General features: G+C 39.2%; 1 protein-coding gene across 3 annotated transcripts in view; it reads left to right on the forward strand.

Annotated features, from left to right (window-relative positions):
- MBTPS2 (membrane bound transcription factor peptidase, site 2) overlaps positions 1–18,932 on the forward strand; it is a 40,868-nt gene that overhangs the window by 7,325 nt on the left and 14,611 nt on the right. Inside the window, exons 4-7 of one of the 3 annotated variants that reach the window (XM_004283071.4) lie at positions 7,481–7,584; positions 9,292–9,419; positions 17,415–17,533; positions 18,461–18,641. In XM_004283071.4, the coding sequence (XP_004283119.1) occupies positions 7,481–7,584; positions 9,292–9,419; positions 17,415–17,533; positions 18,461–18,641 (532 nt within the window). Of the gene's footprint in view, positions 1–7,480; positions 7,585–9,291; positions 9,420–11,995; positions 16,920–17,414; positions 17,534–18,460; positions 18,642–18,932 lie in introns of those variants that run through there. The other 2 variants (XM_033411446.2, XM_033411447.2) reach the window with 2 other exon arrangements.

The following is an 18,932-nucleotide window of genomic DNA, read 5'->3' on the forward strand; positions in this document are numbered from 1 at the left end:
TCTTTTCATGTGTTAGCTATCTGTATGTCTTCTTTGGAAAAATGTCTATTCAAGATTGAGAGATTTTTTTTTAACTCATCTCTTTGTGGCCTCTACTAGCTGTGTCACTATGGGAAGATTACAAGTCATTTGTAGCAAAACATAAAGAATCTCTCCTATGGTAATAGCTCTTTCTTAGAGGTTAAAAGGATTCAGGTGGGTGAGGCCTCAGACGAGATGATTTATTTCTTCAGCAAACATTTACTGAGTGTAGTCTGCCTACTGGCCTTGTGCTTAGTCCTGCTTATACAGGGAACAAAATCCAATCCTAGCACTTACAGAGCTTTTAGTCTAGAGGGAGAGCTGCTATGATTTTCTACAGTTGGACAGAGTACAAGATGCTGCGGGAACAAAGACAAGCCCTGCTGAGGTGTGCCTGGTACTGGGAAGAGAGTAGAGGAGAAGGGAAGGGAAGGAGAGTCCACATAGCCTGGGAAAGGAAGATGGCAGTTGAGCATGCCAGAAACAGAGGGAACCATATAACATGGAAAGGCAGAGGGAATAATAATACTAATAATAAAACCTAGTTAGGGGCTTCCCTGGTGGCACAGTGGTTAAGAATCTGCCAGCCAGTGCAGGGGACACAGGTTCGAGTCCTGGTCCGGAAAGATCCCACATGCCACGGAGCAACTAAGCTCATGCACCACAACTACTGAGCCTGCGTGCCGCAACTACTGAAGCCCGTGCGCCTAGAGCCCGTGCTCCGCAACAAGAGAAGCCACCGCAATGAGAAGACCGCACACCGCCACGAAGAGTAGCCCCCGCTCGCCGCAACTAGAGAAAGCCCGCACGCAGCAACGAAGACCCAATGCAGCCAAAAATAAATATAAATTAAATAAATTTATTTTTAAAAAATACTAGTTAATATGCAATGCTTCCCATGTGAGGTTTTTTGTGCCTATTTTATTTTATTCCTGCAGCAATGTAGAGGTAAGCATTGTTGTTATCCCTGATTCACAGATGAGAAAACCAAGGCACAGAGCTGTTAAGTCACTTGCCTGTGATCACAGCTAGTAAATGGTGGGTCCATCACTCACCCACCACTGACCTCAGAGCCTGTGCACAGTATGCTCTACTCTCTTAAAAAAGACCAGTAATTCCTCAAGGAACTATAAAGTAACTTTGACCTGTATCTAAGAGGTATATGGTGGAAGGTATATGGTGTAGGAGATAAGATGGGAGATATAGGTAGGGTCTGTGTTATGAAGGGCCATTCTAAGAAGTTTTGATTTTATCTGTAGATAACAAGTCTATGCAAAATGGACTGGAGTAGGGTTTCACCGAAGATGGGGAGACCATTTAAGAGAGCATTTGGAATAATTCATGTTAGAAGTTATAAAGATCTTAACTAAATTAGTGGTAAGGAGAATGAAGGGGCTGGATTCAAGGGATCTTTTGCAGTGGAGTTCTCAGACCTCAGTCATTAATTGAATGTGAGGCTGGAGGGAGAAGAAAGTCGAGGATGACTCTCAGGCTGCATGGCTGTTTATTGTTTGCCAAGAAAGAGGATAGTAGAGAAAGAAGCAGGCTTGGAGAAAATATGATCACTGGCCTGTCTGCCTGCTAGGATTAGAATGGCAAAAGGGTTTTTGGGGGGTTTTTGGTTTTATTTCAGTTTAACAAGTTTGTTTGTGTTTTTGTTTTTTTTTTAAAGACACATTTATTCAGTGTCACATTTATTCAGACTATTACATTTAGCAGTCAACAGCGTGGGTACAAAGAAAAATCTATATTAAAACGCTTTGTTGGAATGCTTTACACTTTCCACAGAATAGAAGCTAAAATAATCTATTATACAATTAGTCACAAATATAGTCCTTGGGGTATTTTTGCCCATACACAGGAGTATTGTCTAAAACAGGGGTACCCAACTCCTGGGCCGCGGACCACTACTGGTCTGTGGCCTGTTAGGAACCGGGCCGCACAGCAGGAGGTGAGTGGCAGGCGAGTGAGCGAAGCTTCATCTGCCACTCCCCATCGCTCGCATTACCGCCTGAACCATCCCCCCCGACACAATCCATGGAAAAATTGTCTTCCACGAAACCAGTCCCTGGTGCCAAAAAGGTTGGGGACCGCTGGTCTAAAACATGTCTTTGTAGGCCCTGCCACCTCTGTGCTTGGTTGAGTTCCCAAATCTGTTGTAACCTGTAGCTTCCCTGTCACTTCTCTGGCTCTCCTCTCCTGCTAAGCTTTGTTTCCTGGCAGTAATTAAAACCTCCTGCCATAGCCACCTTGATTTCGTGGTTTGGCAAAGTATTGGCCTCATCCCCCATAGGGGCCAGAACTTCTGCCTCCAAAGTTTCCTCCTTTCATGGGTCCAAAATTTGAACATTGATTGTTGTAATTGCCAAAATCATTGTAGCTTCCGCCGCCTCCAAAATTGCTTCCGTCATTACCAAACAAACCCATTATAGCCATCCCCACTGCCACCATATCCCCCACCACGGCTGCCACCAGAGCCACCTCGGCCACTGAAGTTTCCTCCACGACCAAAGCTGTCATTCCCACCAAAACCCCCTCCACGACCACCACCAAAGTTTCCAGAAACACCTTGCTCTCTTTGGCTGGATGAAGCACTAGCCATCTCTTGCTTAGATAGGGCTTTTCTTACTTCACAGTGTGGTATTTCTGAATGACAGTCTTGTCTGCAGAGTCATGGCCATCAAATGGTACAAAAGCAAAGCCTCTCTTTTTGCCATTGCCTCAGCCAGTCACTTTTTTCCCCATACTATTCAAAATAATCTCTTAGATGATGTTCTTCAGTGTCTTCTTTAATGCCACCAACAAAAATCTTTTTCACAGTTAAGTGGGCACCAGGTCTTTGAGAATCTTCTCTTGAGACGGCCCTCTTTGGTTCCCCAACTCTTCCATCCACCTCGTGTGGCCTTGCCTTCATGGTTGCATCCACCTCCTCGACAGTGGCATACATGACAAACCCGAAGCCTCTGGAGCGCCTGGTGTTTGGATCCCTCGTTACCACACAGTCTGTGCGCGTTCCCCACTGCTCAGGTGGCTCCTCAGACTCTCACTGGTTGTTTCAAAGCTGAGACCTCCAACGAAGAGCTTCCACAGCTGTTCGGGCTCTTTGGGAGACTCTGATTTAGACGTGACAGCAGTGGGGCTGGGGAGACTTTAATGATGCTTACTCAGCGGCGTCCACGAGCAGAAACAAAGCTAACAAAGTTTTTAAAATTTTTTTATTTGATAAATTTGACATGTTACTGTTTGCAAATTTAAGGTGTACAGCGATGTACACCTTATATACTTTCATACGTTTATTTATTGTAATATGATTGCCATTGGAGCAATATTTATCACATTATAGTACAATTTTATTGATTGTATTCTTTATACTGTGCATTAGATCTCTGTAGCTTATTTACTACTTGTTACAAGTTTGTACGCTTAAATACCGTCACTCATATCCATCCCATCCCCTGGTAACCACCATTTTACTCTCTGTTTTTTAATAGATTTGACTTTTTTAGATTCCATATATAAGTGATATCATACTGTACTTGTATTTCTCTGATTTATCTCTCTTAGCATCATGTGCTCAAGGTCTATCCATGTTGTTGCAAATGGGAGGATATCTTCCTTTCTCATAGCTGAGTAATGCATTGTTTATGTACATGTACCACATTGTTTTTATCCATTCATCTGTTGGTGATCATTTGGGTTGTTCCCATAATCTTGGCTATTGCGAATAATGCTGTGATAAACAGAGATATGCATATATCTCATTGAAATATTTTCATTTCCTTTGGGTATATACCCAGAAGTGGAATTGATGGATCATACCTTAGATGTATTTTTAACTCTTTGAGGAACCTCCATATTGTTTTCCATAGTGGTTGGACTAATTTATATTTCCACCAGCAGTGTGTAAGGGTTACCACATCCTTGCCAGCACCTGTGTTGTCTCTTTTCTTCTTGATGATAGCCATTCTAACAGGTGTGAGGTGGTATCTCATTGTGGTTTTGATTGGCATGTCCCTGATGATTAGCGATGTGGAGCATCTTTTCATGTGCCTTTTGACCATTTTGCTGTCTTCTTTGGAACTACTAAATAGTAGTTCTGTCCATTTTTTAATCAGATTGTTGGGCGGGGGGTTGTTTGTTTTGTTAGTTCTTTATATGTTTTGGATATTAACCGCTTATCCAGTATATGGTTCGCAAAACTTTTCTCCCATTCTGTAGGCTGCCATTGGTTGTTTCTTTTGCTATGCAGAAGCTTTTGAGTTTGATGTAATCCCATGTGTTGATTTTTGCTTTTGTTGTTTGTGCTTTTGGCATCATGTCCAAAGAATCATTGCCTGAATGGTAAAGTGTTAATTTACAGAAGAAATTATTTCTTCTGTTTGCTTTTCAACTTACTCATAGAGCTTACAAAATATTGATTCAGTTAGGAGAGCCATGCTTTGGAACCATTAAGAAGTCAGCTGCCCTCTGTATATCTACCTGGCATGTTTTTGTTTAAGTTTGTTGTATCTCCTGACTTTGATATGAGCTCTTGTAGCTTAGAGCACATACTTTCTGTTTACTCTATAATTCCCTACAGCCTCATTCAGTATTAATTCCCCAAAACCTGGCACTCTATGTTATTGAGAGATCAGTATTTTGGTACATCTAATACCCTGTGTGATCACGGCTGAGACAGATGGGCAGTCGAGTATTGTTGCCAGCAAATAAGACCTACCATCTGTTGGTGTAGTCACATGTTCAAATCCTTACCTTTATTTCATTATTACATCACTGAAATAATAAAGAGAAGAAATCAATATCCTATTGGATCAAGGCTACTGATTTTTTTGAAATAAAGGTAAGATAACCTGAATACTTTGTGATATAGAGGGAATGTATGAGTATTAATCTTAAGTACATAAATTTAGAGAGGAATCAGAGAAAAGGAAACTACAGGTCTGAACAGACAGATGCCTGACAACATGGGAATGGAGCAGATATGTAGAAAAAGGTACACTGATGTTCTTGAAAAGAGTTGCTTAGTAGGGTCTGAGTAGAGAGAACTTCAGATAATGAGCATCATAAAAATATCCTCTGACCATTTACTTCCACATCTGGGACTCTAGGTTAAGGAAACACTTCCAAATTATAGAAAAATTAGTATTCATCAAGCTGTTTATCCTAACATTTATTACTATGAAGAATTAGAAACAACCACAATATGTAATTGAGGAATGGTTAAATTATGAGATTGTCATTCAGTGAAATGTTATGAATACATTAAAAATGATGACTATGAAAGCTAGTTTCATAACTAGAGAAAGGACTCTTGGAATCAATGAATTTAGAAAGCAATCCAGGCAGCATGGTTTGAATCTCCTCTTCAGTTACTAAAAAAGGCTTAAAAGTGAAATTCCTTTGTTATACACAAAAATAAATGTGCAGTTGAATTAAAATTAAAATGTGAAATCATAAAAGACCTTGAAAGAAATAAAAACAGGTTTCTATTTATAGGAACACAGAATGAGAAAGACATATGCATAAAACTAATGGCAGAAACCATGAATATTGATAGATTTGACTACATAACATTTTTTATATATCAAAAAACCAAAAGCAAAATAAAATTGAAAGGCAAAACTTGGGAATGCATCTGTAATGTGTATCACAGAGAATTAATAATTGATACTTGAAGCGATCTTACAGACAATAAGAAAAACATGAACACTCTAAGGAGAAAAAAATTGACAAGTCAGGAGTAGGCTACTCACAAAAGATCTATCAGTGGTCAAAAAGTAGGGGGAATATTCAGCTTAATAATCATCAAAGAAATAGAAATCAAACAATGGGATGCTTTTTATTCCTCTCAAATTGCAGATTTGAATAAAATGAGCTTACCCAAGGTTATTGAAGTGTCTGCCTTTGGAGAGCAGTTTGATATGTATCAAAGTCCTTTAAATTTTGTGTATAATTACCCTCTCTGTTAGGCGTAATGTTAAACAGTGGACAAGGATTATCTCCTGTAATCCTCAGAATTACCCTTTTATGTAAATGTGGTGATTTCCATTTTAATGATGGGGAAATTGAAGTACTGGACGAATAATCCAAGGTTCTTCAAGGTCCCTTAGCTAGTTATGATGGAGCCAGAACACCAAACCCAAATGATATGTCCCCAGAGCCTGAACCAACCGTGCTTGTGTAACAATTTATTCCCTCCAAATATTTGTGTATATGTGTCCAAATATATTTATCACAGTATTTTATAAGAGCAGAAACCTTTAAAACAATTAAATGCCCAACAATCTACTCCATGAAATACGATGCAGCTATTAAAAATCATGTTGAACCAGATATACTCATGGGAAAATGTTTGTGATACTATTAAGTGAAAAGGGTAGATTTCAAAACCATATTTATAATAAAAGAGTATAATTTTTTTTTAATATGTGTACATGAAAAGATTGGAAAGACATGCATTGAAACACTGAGAATGGTTTTTTGTTTTGTGTTTGGGGAACAGGAACGGTTTCTATTATTCTTTGAGTTTTCAAGTTTTCCTGCTTTAAACATATTTTGTAATTAATTTAAAATACTAACTAATGAAAGAAAGACGAACTTTCCTCCAGAAGGATACCTTTAGAGTCCCACTGCCTGGATTGTGAGAAATAGAACTTAGGAACGATTATTTATCTTGCAAGAAGATTCTTGGGTATCTAAAAAAATTTTACTGTGCAGCCTTTAAAATAGCAACCTTAAGTGCATAACAGTGGAGCACGTGGGTCCTTAACATGTCTGTATGTTCCAAATGCCTTACTTTCTGCATTAAATTTCAATTTTAGTATAATATTTATGTATCACTTTGATATGATTTTTCTAACCAATGTTCTAGACAAACTGATAGAAGAAACAAAGGGCCTGGTGCTCCCACACCAATAAGGCACTTTATTACACTGCCTTTAATGATCAACTCTCATATAACTTGATAATACTAAAATGAAACTCATTGAAGGGGGGTGGGGACATCCTGTATTACTCACATAAGTACTTGGAGCCTTGCAATAACACTTAGCGGAAGGAATGGGAACTGTAACAAGAATTCCCAAATCGGGCTGCCAGCCCTCGAGGGTGGATCAGCTACTGACTCCTTCACTGCCACTCTGCCTTCCCTGGCACTATGCCAGGCTCCCTAATTCTTTCCCGTGGTAAAGACTTCAGGAAGCTAACGTTTCAACTTTTTAACCTGGTGTTTCCTATTCTCTTTAGATTGGTGGTGTGCTTAGCTCAAAAACTGCCTAGTTCAAAAAAACTGACTGGTGTTTTTATATTTATTATGATAGAAATGGAGAAGTGGACCATCAGTTTTCATATTAGTTTTAGCTTACCGAACACTGAGTTTGGAAGGTTAAGTTTTAGTACAGAGTGAACATCGTGTTCTCTTGGTGCCCAAGTGTGTTTTTATCATTGTGTCTGTGAACAGGTTCCTGGCATAAATTTACCCGTCAACCAACTGACCTATTTCTTCGCTGCAGTCCTCATTAGTGGTGTTGTACATGAAATTGGACATGGGATAGCAGCTATTAGGTAATGATATTTACCTCTCTCTCTATATTCCATGCAAAGAAGCTTTTCATTTAGGAGTATTTATTACTAAAATCTGCTACATTTGATACTTTTTCTTTCTTTGGATACTGCCCAGTGCATATCCACCATTATTATTTTAAGGTAACTTCTCTTTTGTAGAGATTAATATATTGATGAATATGCTCAATTAACTATGTGCACATCTATAATCTGGGTCTTTCTATCCTTTGTCCTTTGCCAGCATGGTTATATCCTCATGGTTCTTCACTATTTTCATCCAATCCTGAAACCTAATCTTTCTATTCATCACTGGATCAGAATGATAACCACTGCACTCAAATCAAAGCCCATCCACCTGCCTTCTTAGTACTTTCTTTGGCTCATCATCTGAAATACTTTCCTGCTTCTACTCATGGCCTCTGCTGGCTACAGCAAGAACACTGAAAGCTCTGGGTTTGTTAACAAATATTATAGCCTATCTAGAAATCCAAGTGGAAGAAGATAAGGGAGGATGAGACCTGGGACTTGCTTCAAGTATCATGCCATGTTCTTGTCTTGACTATCCAAATGTATCATTGTAATTATACCTGAGCATTTTAAAGACTCCTAAATGTGTAAAATCCTGATGTGGGGAGAGATTGAGTCACAACTCCCCTTCACTCCCACATAATGAACACACATACTGATGGCAATGTGTTTCATCCTTTGGGTGTGTGGACCAGATAAAAGGCTTTAGAGGAGATTTAATCACTTCTTATTACTTTCCAGTTGCTTATGAACAAGAGTCTATTGACTGGCAATAAACCCTCATCTTGACAGAGCATATACTGTTACACAGGTGTGCCATGTAGTGGTTTAAGTGGTCGGCTACTTTTTTCTTTTCTCTCTTTCATCTTTACTTCCACCTTAACTTTGCAGCTTTTAGGGTTTTACATAGAAAAGCATTGTTATTACAGTTTAATCATTCATAATATGTTTGTGAAATAGTTTGGGTAATATTTTATAAAATCCCACTGCCAAGAAAAAGTGAATTTTACAGTCATCTTATATAGTTAATGCTAGGTGACAGCACAATATATTTAGATGATGCTTTTTTTAGAGTAGCTGTGTGGTCTTACGAGGCTTTTAAATGTAATTCCAGTTTTAGAGAATGAATTGATAAAAAATAGTTCTCTTGAGGACAGTCTGAGCATTATGCATTTTTAAATGCAGTACTTATTTTTAACATTAATTCAACAGGAATACACTTAGATAAACCTCCACCTTTATAATGGCTAAGAGAAATATAAATATTTAGATAATTTACTTGAATTCTATTTTCTACTATCTCCTTCCCTGAAAATAATTCAGAATAAACCATAAAAATGTTTTTCATTTAGTTTCTCATAGAAATATTAACTATTTCTTTATACAAGTGACTAATTTTAAGTTATTTGCTCAGCATATTGGTTTCTAAAAATTTTTGAAGTTGTTAAGTCTATTTCAGAATGCCCTGTTTTACAAAATGCAATTTCACTGGTAACTAAATCTGTATGCTATTATAAAATTATGATGATATATATCATATATAATTTTTTGACTCTCCAGAGAGACTTGTATTTTAAGCAAGAATTTGAATTACAGTGGGAAGTTTTAAGATTACATGCATTATTAATCTGAAAAATGCAATACTAGTAGTAAATTCCTTTTTCTTATGTGATTTCTTAGGGAACAAGTTCGATTTAATGGCTTTGGGATTTTTCTCTTCATTATTTATCCTGGAGCATTTGTTGATCTGTTCACCACTCATTTGCAACTTATATCACCAGTCCAGCAGCTAAGGATATTTTGCGCAGGTAAAAGACTTAAATTTCTTTATTCATCTGTGTGTTATTAGTGGTTTTATGGAAAGTACATCGCAACTGAAAACACCTCACCTTTTGGTTGATAAATTCAGTTTATAAGACTCTCAGTCAGGGCTTCCCTGGTGGCGCAGTGCTTAAGAATCCGCCTGCCAATGCAGGGGACACGGGTTCAAGCCCTGGTCCGGGAAGATCCCACGTGCCACGGAGCAACTAAGCTCGTGCGCCACAACTACTGAGCCTGTGCTCTAGAGCCCGCGAGCCACAACTACTGAGCCTGTGTGCCACAACTACTGAAGCCCACACACCTAGAGCCCATGCTCCACAACAAGAGAAGCCACCTCATTGAGAAGCCCACGCATCGCAACGAAGAGTAGCCCCCGCTCGCCACAACTAGAGAACACCCGTGCACAGCAACAAAGACCCAACGCAGCCAAAAGTAAATACATAAATAAGTAAATTTTTTTAAAAAAGACTCTCAGTCAGAAGTGGTAGAGCAAAATAATTTACATTCCAGTTTTTTTCATTTTTTTAACATGAATTATTTTTAAAAGATTGAAAAAATGAGAACATATCATGAAAATATGACTAAAGCATTAAATTAGACATAGGAGATCACTTGATAATCATAAGGAGTGTAATCCACAATGGAAATGTAATCGTGAGTCTTACTGAATAAAGTAACACATCATCAAAACAAAAATGGGAAAAGTACAAGGAAAAAACAGAAATGTAATAAGGGAGGCTTATCTCATCTCTCAACACATAGCAGGTTAAGTATGAAAAAGTTTCAATCATCAAAGCTCTAATTAGCAAGGTCAAAATCAACAGTTATGTCAAATCCTATACCATGACAATTTCTTTTCAAGTGCCCATGAAACTTATAAAAATTGGCCAATTTAATTCAAAACCATAATTGCAGTATGTTTAAAAATGATAATGAAATAATGTGTAAAGTTTTGCTAAAAGGAAAAGTCACTGCCTTAGGCAATTATTATGAAATAAGAAATTAAAGTAAATCAGTTAAACTGAAGAAGTGAGAAAAGAACTATAAAATAGGTAAGAAATGATGTAATTAGCATGCATATAGGCAAAAAATAATAAATTAGAAAAAATAGAACTGTTAAATAAAAGAGTTCTTTGAAGAAAAAAAAAAAGATTAAATGGGAGAAAGCATTTATAGACAGAATTAGCAGTCAGATTGGGGAATGACAACTGATAGAGAAATTTTAAACAATTATAAAAGTGTTCTTTGTTCATCTCTGCAAAAAATTTTCACAAACCTGGATAATTATCTTTTTTTTTAAACAGCCGAAATTAACCCCAGTGGAGACAGAAAAAATATATAAATAGGCTAATTACCATGGGAGAAATTAAGAAAGTTTAAGAGTGGTCCTGAAAGTTTCATAGGTAGAATTCTTTCAAGTCTTGAAGGAATCTTGAAGGAAAAAATTTTTCGTTTCAATTCCAATTTAGTATAAACTTTCCAGGTCGCATAGAGAAGGAAACTAAGAATTTTTTAAAAGTCAGTGTACCACTGATACTTGTAAAGCACAAAAAAAATTCTACAGACGGTTGGTGTATCTAAACAGTGCAAGGATGGCTTAAAATTAGGAAATCTTATTTGAATGTGGTAAACATTAATTACTCTTAAGAGAAAAATATCCTCATCTCAGCAGATATTGAAGTCGGTATTTAACAAAATTCAACATCCATTAATGGCTAAAACCCAAAAATCTTTAGTAGAAGTACTAAACAGAAATAGCTGGTTACTTCCTAATGGTATAATACTTAGAAGCATTCCTATTAACGGGCAGGACAAGCATTCCACTGATACTGTTAAAAATGGCCTGTAAATGTGGGTCAGTGCAATCGAATAAGAAAAAAAAGAAGCATAAGTATTAGAAAGGAGTAGGCCTTCCCCGCCCATACTATTATATACCTGGCGGGGGGAGGGGGAGGGACAAAAAAGTCAATGGAAATGAAATACAGAAAAATTCTGTAGAGCCTGGTTGCTGTATTCAAAAAAAACAATAGCTTGGCGCGCTGAGCAAAGAGGCACGCAGTGGCAGGAGAGCTGGCGCACGCACGAGTGTGTGAGCGTGGGCATGAGCATGGTCCTGCACTCTGCTGGGGTGCCCCAGCTTAGAAGCGCATGTGCGGGGTGCCCCAAAGCACATGTGCGGGGCGGGGTGGGGGGGAGTGCTCCAAAGCGCATGTGCAGGGTGCCCAAAGCGCATGTGCCGGTGGTGCCCCAAAGCGCATGTGCAGGGGGGAGTGCTCCAAAGCGCATGTGCAGGGTGCCCAAAGCGCATGTGCGGGGAGGGGGTGGTGCCGCAAAGCGCGTGTGCAGGGTGACGCAAAGCGTGGGTGTGGGGTGACGTAAAGCGCATGTACGGTGGGGGGTGTGCCCCAAAGCGAACGTGTGAGGCGGGTCCAGAAGCTTCCACGTCGTCTGCGTTTTCCGCGTCCCGCACCGGAAGCGCCCTCTCTTTCCTCTGGAGCTCGGGCTTTTCTCTCACAGCCTTTCTTTTCCGCGGCCGTCTTGTCGTTCGTTCGCTGCCCAGTAGCCAAAGCCTCAGAAGAGCCCTCGGCCATGGCCTCAAACAACATTTTCTACATCATGACAGAAAACTCGGAGATGTACGCAGATGCTGTGGAGCTGCACCAGATCCCTGTGGAGACCGTCCCTGTGGAGACCGTCCCTGTGGAGACTGTCCCTGTGGAGACCGTCCCTGTGGAGACCGTCCCTGTGGAGACCGTCCCTGTGGAGACCGTCCCTGTGGAGACAATGGCGGTTGAGGCAGCCAAGGAGTACGAAGACATCAGCGGCAGCTGTGTCCACGATGGCCACCACCATACGTCTCTGCTCGTGCTGCAGCCTCTCATTATCAGCACCCCAAACCAAGGGGACTGCAACAAGGAAATGATCATGATGCAGATGCAGGAGGAGGTGATGGGCTACTACCGGTCTGAAGACCTGCAGGTCACCAACCTGGAGAACAAGACGGCCATCCTGGCCGACGAAAACAACTGCTTCCAGGAGACCCTGGCTCCCTTGTCACCACCCTCCACGTCCTCCTCGGCCTACAGCCACAGCAGGAAGGACAGTGGCCAAGGCACAAAGCCCAGCGATAAGAATAGTTACGCCGGCGGCAAGGCCAGGGCGGCAAGCAGCTCCGAGGTGGGCAGCGAGAAGTGGGAGCAGGAGCAGGTGCACGTCAAATCCCTGGAAGGCGTGTTCGCCGTCACCACGTGCTCCACGTGCGATGAGAGAGGCCACGAGACTAGACAGGCTGCTGAGAAACGAACTCTTGGTTATTCAGAGTACCTGACGGGGAAGAAGCTGCCTCCTGGAGGAATTCCTGGCCTTGACCTCTCAGATCCCAAACAAGTGGCAGAATTTACTAGAAAGAAGCCCCAGAAAACCAAAGAAGAGCCGCCGAAATCAATAGCTTGCCCTAGCAAAGGCTGCATGAAGATGTTCAGGGATAAGTCTGCTTTGAGAAAGCATCTGCACACCCATGGTCCCAGAGTCCACGTATGTGCAGAATGTGGCAAAGCTTTTGTTGAGAGCTCAAAACTGAAACGTCATCAACTGGTGCATACGGGAGAGAAGCCCTTTCAGTGCACCTTCGAAGGCTGCGGAAAAAGCTTTTCCCTGGATTTCAATTTGCGTACCCATGTGCGAATCCATACCGGAGAGAGGCCCTTCATATGCCCCTTCAATTACTGTAATAAGACATTTACTCAGTCAGCTAACCTGAAAACTCATATCTTAGCACATGCTAAGAATAAAGATAGACAGTAAAAAGGAGAGAAGAAACTTCTCAGGCTCGGAAAGCATCTTCCAATAATGTGATGGGAAATAAATATGCCTCTTTTTTGTGTACTGTTTCTAGAAAAGAATTTTTTTAATGACTCTAACACGTCTAAGGGTCAGGTTTTGATAGGTTAGTAAAAGTAAAATTTAAAAGATAAAAAAAGTAATTCTTTATATAAGATAACATTGTTAAGATGTTCTGTCTTGTTCTGTAATACAGTTTGAAAAACGTTATGTTTTTGTAACATTTGGTCACAAAAGGACAATTCATGAAGCTCACATCAAAAGACTGTTGTTTATACAACTGTGCTAAAAATGGGACTTTTCACATTCTTTTAAATATCAAGTTCGTCTATTTATGATTTTAAAGTTATGGATTTTCTAAATGTTCACATTTATACTTTTAAGAATACGTTTAGTAGTTCTATATATGGTTTTTCTGGAAGTAGATAACGTTGGAGATTTTCTTTAAAAGAAGGACAGTTACATGCATCTATAAAGTATTTTCCTGTTTAAAAAAGTTATATAGGTTTAGTTTGCCATCTTAATTTTGGTTGTATTCTTTGACATTAACACATTTTGCATAACTACCTTTTAGATGCACTGGATTGTGTAGTATTGAATATTGGATGGGATGTAGTAGTCGATTTAAACCTGTTTTAGTCTTTTTATTTTCCCCCAAATACTACCAGGTGCTGTCTTTTAGTGTCATTTCTTTGCCTGTTTAGTTAAGGAGTGGTGCTCAGTTGTGGAATATGTTGTGTGTGTATTGACTTTTTAATACTTGGTACATACATCCCTTGTAATAGAAAAAGCAAAAAATAAAATACCTGTTCTAAAGAAAGAAAAAAACTTGCCTATATAAATGTTGTACCTAGAAAATAGAGAAAACAGGGAGGGTACGACTGGCATCTGGTGGGTAGAGGCCAGGGATGCTGCTAAACATTTTACAGTGCACAAGATAGTCCCCCACAACAAAAAATTATCTGGCCCAGAATGCCAGTAGTGCCACTGTTGAGAAACCCTGCTCTAGAGAAAGTAAAAATTGTAACAAAAATTTGTTTGGTATACTCAAAAAGCAAATCATTAATGAACAAGAGATTGTTTAAATAAAGGAAATAAAGGTACCTGCATTGCAATTTAGCCATCATGGGCAAATCTGGAATCCAACAGGGTGGTCTGGTACCAGCTGCATCCCTGACAAGAGATAGGAGAGTCCAGCCCAGAGAGTCAAAGAAGCAGTGCTGCTGTGTGCCCCTCTGACTGTTGCTTGGATGAGAAAAGCCAGGGTCGTATGGTGGTGTCATCCTGATAAGGGAGAGGTCGGGTGCAACCTTTTAGGCCCTCCTGAGGGGTTAAGGGGAAAGTTGAATTTAGCACATGGTAATGGTGGCAAATATAATCAATGGGGCTGGATTATTTTGTGAAATTGTCTTGGGACTAGCAACAGGGTGGTGGGGTGGTATAGCTGTATTCCTAATTAGTTTCACTAGAGTAAATTCCAGTGGGTCAAAGAATTAGAGATTTTTTTCTGTTTGTTTTAATTTTGTTTTTTAAATGATGCTAGGGACTTCCCTGACCATCCAGTGGTTAAGACTGTGCTTCCACTGCAGGGGGCATGGGCTCAATCCCTGGTGGGGGAACTAAGAACCCGCATGCCTCGAGTGAAAATTAAAAAAAAAAAAAACCTATGAAAACAATACAAGAAAACACAGGTGAGTGTCTTCTGTAGTCTTGAACTGGGAAAGGCTTAATACAAAAGGAGACATTTGACCTCACCAAAATTTAAAATGTCTGCATAGGCAAAACTATAAACCAAGCCAAACAAACTGGAGGAAATGATTATAATACCTCGTACAGAAGAACAAATTCCTCAGTGTATGTATTACAAATAATAATATATATAAATTAGTTTAAGAAAAAAAAGACAACCCAGTCAAAAAATGTAAACTGATAGTGGATAGAAGTAAGCAATTCTCAGACAAAAATACAAATAACCATTTAATAAGCATGAAAAATGTACAAGCTCACTCATCATTAAAGAAATAGAAATCAGAATGAGATTTTACCTTTCACCTAGCAGATGGCAGTCTAAAGTTATGATAGCATCCCATCCAGTATTGTTCAGAGGGTGGGGAAACATATGCCACTTAGAATATAATGCAAACTTGTTGGAGGTCAGTTTTAATGCATGTATTTTTTGACCCAATAATTCCATTTCTGTGCAATTTTCCATACCCTCAGATGCATTCTTAATTAGATGCATAACAATATGAGCAAAGCTGTTTGTTGCAGCATTGTATGAAAAAGTTAAAACAGCCTAAGTGATCATTAGGAGGGAACCTTATAAATAAGTCAATGTTTTTTTTTGAAATGGATTACTCTGTAGTGGATATAAGAAGTGGGTTAGATATGAATGTGCAGGTGAGGAAGAAGTTGAAAATACATAAATGAAAAAGCAAAATATAGTTTGTGATAAATAGCTTGATACCATTAGTGTTTTTAAAAGATCTTTCTGGGGCTTCCATGGTGGCACGGTGGTTGAGAGTCCGCCTGCCGATGCAGGGGACACGGGTTCGTGCCCCGGTCTGGGAGGATCCCACATGCCGCGGAGCGGCTGGGCCCGTGAGCCATGGCCGCTGGGCCTGCGCGTCCAGAGCCTGTGCTCCATGGCGGGAGAGGTCACATCAGTGAGGGGCCCGCGTACTGCAAAAAAAAAAAAAAAAAAAGATCTTGCTGTGTGCAAAACAGAAAATATTGTTTACCCAATATGTCCTGGACTAGAGGAACATTTTACATTGTGAATATGATCCATATTAGCTAGGTATCTGGCTGCTGTAAAAGCTAAAAATAGTAGTGACTTAAACTCTCATAAAACATTGCAAATGTAAGTAGTTCAATGCTGATATGATAATTCTATGATTTGGGGGACTCAGACTCTTTCTGTCTTAGCTCTACTATTCCCAACATGCAGCTTCTGCGTCATGGACTCAGGTTTAGCTCCATCATAGCTACATTCCAGCCAGTAAGACAATCCCCATCACTTCCACTTGCATCCTTTTGCCGAAACAGTCATATGGCCATACTCAGCCTCCTGAGAGTCTGGGAGATGTCTTTTAAGTTATGTTTCTATCATTATAGAACACTGGTCCTCAACCACTGGTGCTATCACCCTCCTGGGGATATTTGGAATGTGTGGGGTGAGGGCAGTTGTTTGCTTGTCTCAGTGACTGGAGAACACTAATGACTTTCAGAGGATGGAGTCGGGAATGCTATATGTCCTGTATTGTAAAGGACAAGACCTGCACAACTAAGAATCACACTGCTCAGAGAGTGGGTAGTGCTTCCACCCTGCCTTATGAGAAAAACTGTACTAGAGGGCAAGGATCGGTATGGGAGGGGGGGTAATCTAGAGGTATGCTAGTGAATGTTTAACATCTAGCCCTGGAGGAGAGGGTGGAGAGCTCTGATATGTAGCATTTGCTGGTTTCTGTGGTGTAAATACTCCCACCGTGGCCAATTTCAAAGCGCCAACTTGAAGTTCCTGAAGGAGGAGCTGGTTAAAGAGGCCCGGTCAGCTGTGGCAAGCTGGTAGGAGCAGGCTCCAGCACACCACTGGGTTCACCTTACCATCTCTTCAGAGATGGCAGAGATAGTTATAGTCTTGATGTAAGATACATACCCCAGTTCAGCAAGAATGTTTTTTACTTCATCATAACTTTTATTTGATAGCTCTGAAGTTCCTTTCAAAGATCACAAGTATGTTTTTTTTTCACAACTATGTTTAAATTAATATGTATACATTTTCTGAGAAAAGAGTAGTAAGTAGAAGATATTCTATTCATTATATACACACACACCTTTACATATATAATAGAGGTATATATGTAATCGAATATAGATTCTAATAGTGTTAAATCATATTAGCATGTGGTCTTCCTAGTATTGTATTAACATGCTCATTTTAGATTTTAATATCTGAAATGGAAGAAACCTCTAACTGAACATCTGTCTTCTGTACTAATAAGTAGATCTATCTGCCTCACAGCTTCTTCTGGTTACTTTACTAATTTATCAGAATGCCTAAGTATTATGAAGTACAACTACCTGGAATGATATCATTCCTGCCCCTGGTTGAGCTTATTCCTTTTTTTCCCTCTTTTCAGGTATCTGGCATAATTTCGTCCTTGCACTCCTGGGTATTTTAGCTCTTGTTCTCCTTCCTGTAATTCTCTTGCCGTTTTACTACACTGGAGTCGGGGTGCTTATCACTGAAGTTGCTGAGGTAAATAACAGATTACTTGGGGTATTTTTTCGCCAGATTTTGTGATGTAACACTTAGCATTTTATGTCAGGAACTTTTTTTTTTTTAAGGAACTTTTATTCAAACTGTTCTCATGTACAGAATGCTCAGTTTCTCCTGAAGAAATTACTGTAATCCTTTCAAATCAAAGAAATAGTTTTGTGAACTACATTGGCTCTTTTAAAATACTGAAAATTGTTTCTGTTCTGAGTTACAAGGATAGTATCAAGACTTTCTAACTGTAGTTTGATTAAATGCATCATTTACCTTTACTGTTTATTTTTATAACTGTGCTTTTGAGTCAGATGTCTTTACTCCTAAGAAGTAAGAAAGATGGAACCTAGGCTAGCCAGCAGAACATTTCGTGGGAGTTTAAATTAATGTCTTCAACTCTGTATTTCACTCCCTTAGACTACTATGATGGTATCAAGTCTTCTCTTCACACTTTGGGACAAGGAAAATTACCTTGTGAGCAACTGCCTCATGTACTCATGTGTTCATTGTGCTGACGGTATTGTCTGCATATTTGGGACTGTGTTTAGATAAGTCTTATAATTTTATCCATTGATGATATAGGACATTGAAAGCATTCTGATGACTACTTTCACAAAAAATTTTAATTAGCAGTTTGGGAAAAAGTTTATCATTTTAATCTTAACTGTTGGCAAGTGGGGTTTGTTTGGTTTTCATTTGTGAAAAATTCAAAATTTTAGTGAAATATGAAAAGTATAATTATTGGGTGTTATTTTGTTAATTTTCTAGGACTATACATCTTGGATTCAAAGCTGGATTATTTTCTACATTATTCAAAATAGTCTACTTAATTAAGTCAGTGTCTTTATTATTTGCTCAGATTAATCATAGCTTGTCTTCACACATTATCTGATTTAATTCTGCCCTCTTCCCAAGGACTCACCTGCCATTGGACCCAGAGGCCTTTTTGTGGGAGACCTTGTCACCCATCTACAGGATTGTCCTGTTACAAATGTACAAGATTGGAATGAATGTCTCGATACCATCGCCTATGAGCCCCAAATTGGTTACTGTATAAGTGCATCAACTTTACAGCAGTTAAGCTTCCCAGTTAGAGGTGTGTATATTTCCTCAGTATAATATAATGCTTCAAGCAGCAGTACTTGCCATTTGCTAATTCTTAGATCATGTCTGTAGATTTATTTTGTCCTAACTTATTTAAAACAAATCAGTAAAGTAATAATAAGCCTAAACTAGTAAACATTCTTCTTGGTAAGTTAGATACTAATATGTATGTTTTGTTTATTATATATTGTTGTTGAACTTCTAACTAATTTCATATTTGATTTTCAGAACTCTAGTATCTAATTCTTTCAGCATTTAAAAAACACTTGTGTTAAGTCAGCAT

This window comes from Orcinus orca, chromosome X, assembly GCF_937001465.1.
Source record: "Orcinus orca chromosome X, mOrcOrc1.1, whole genome shotgun sequence".
Taxonomy (NCBI): domain Eukaryota; kingdom Metazoa; phylum Chordata; class Mammalia; order Artiodactyla; family Delphinidae; genus Orcinus; species Orcinus orca.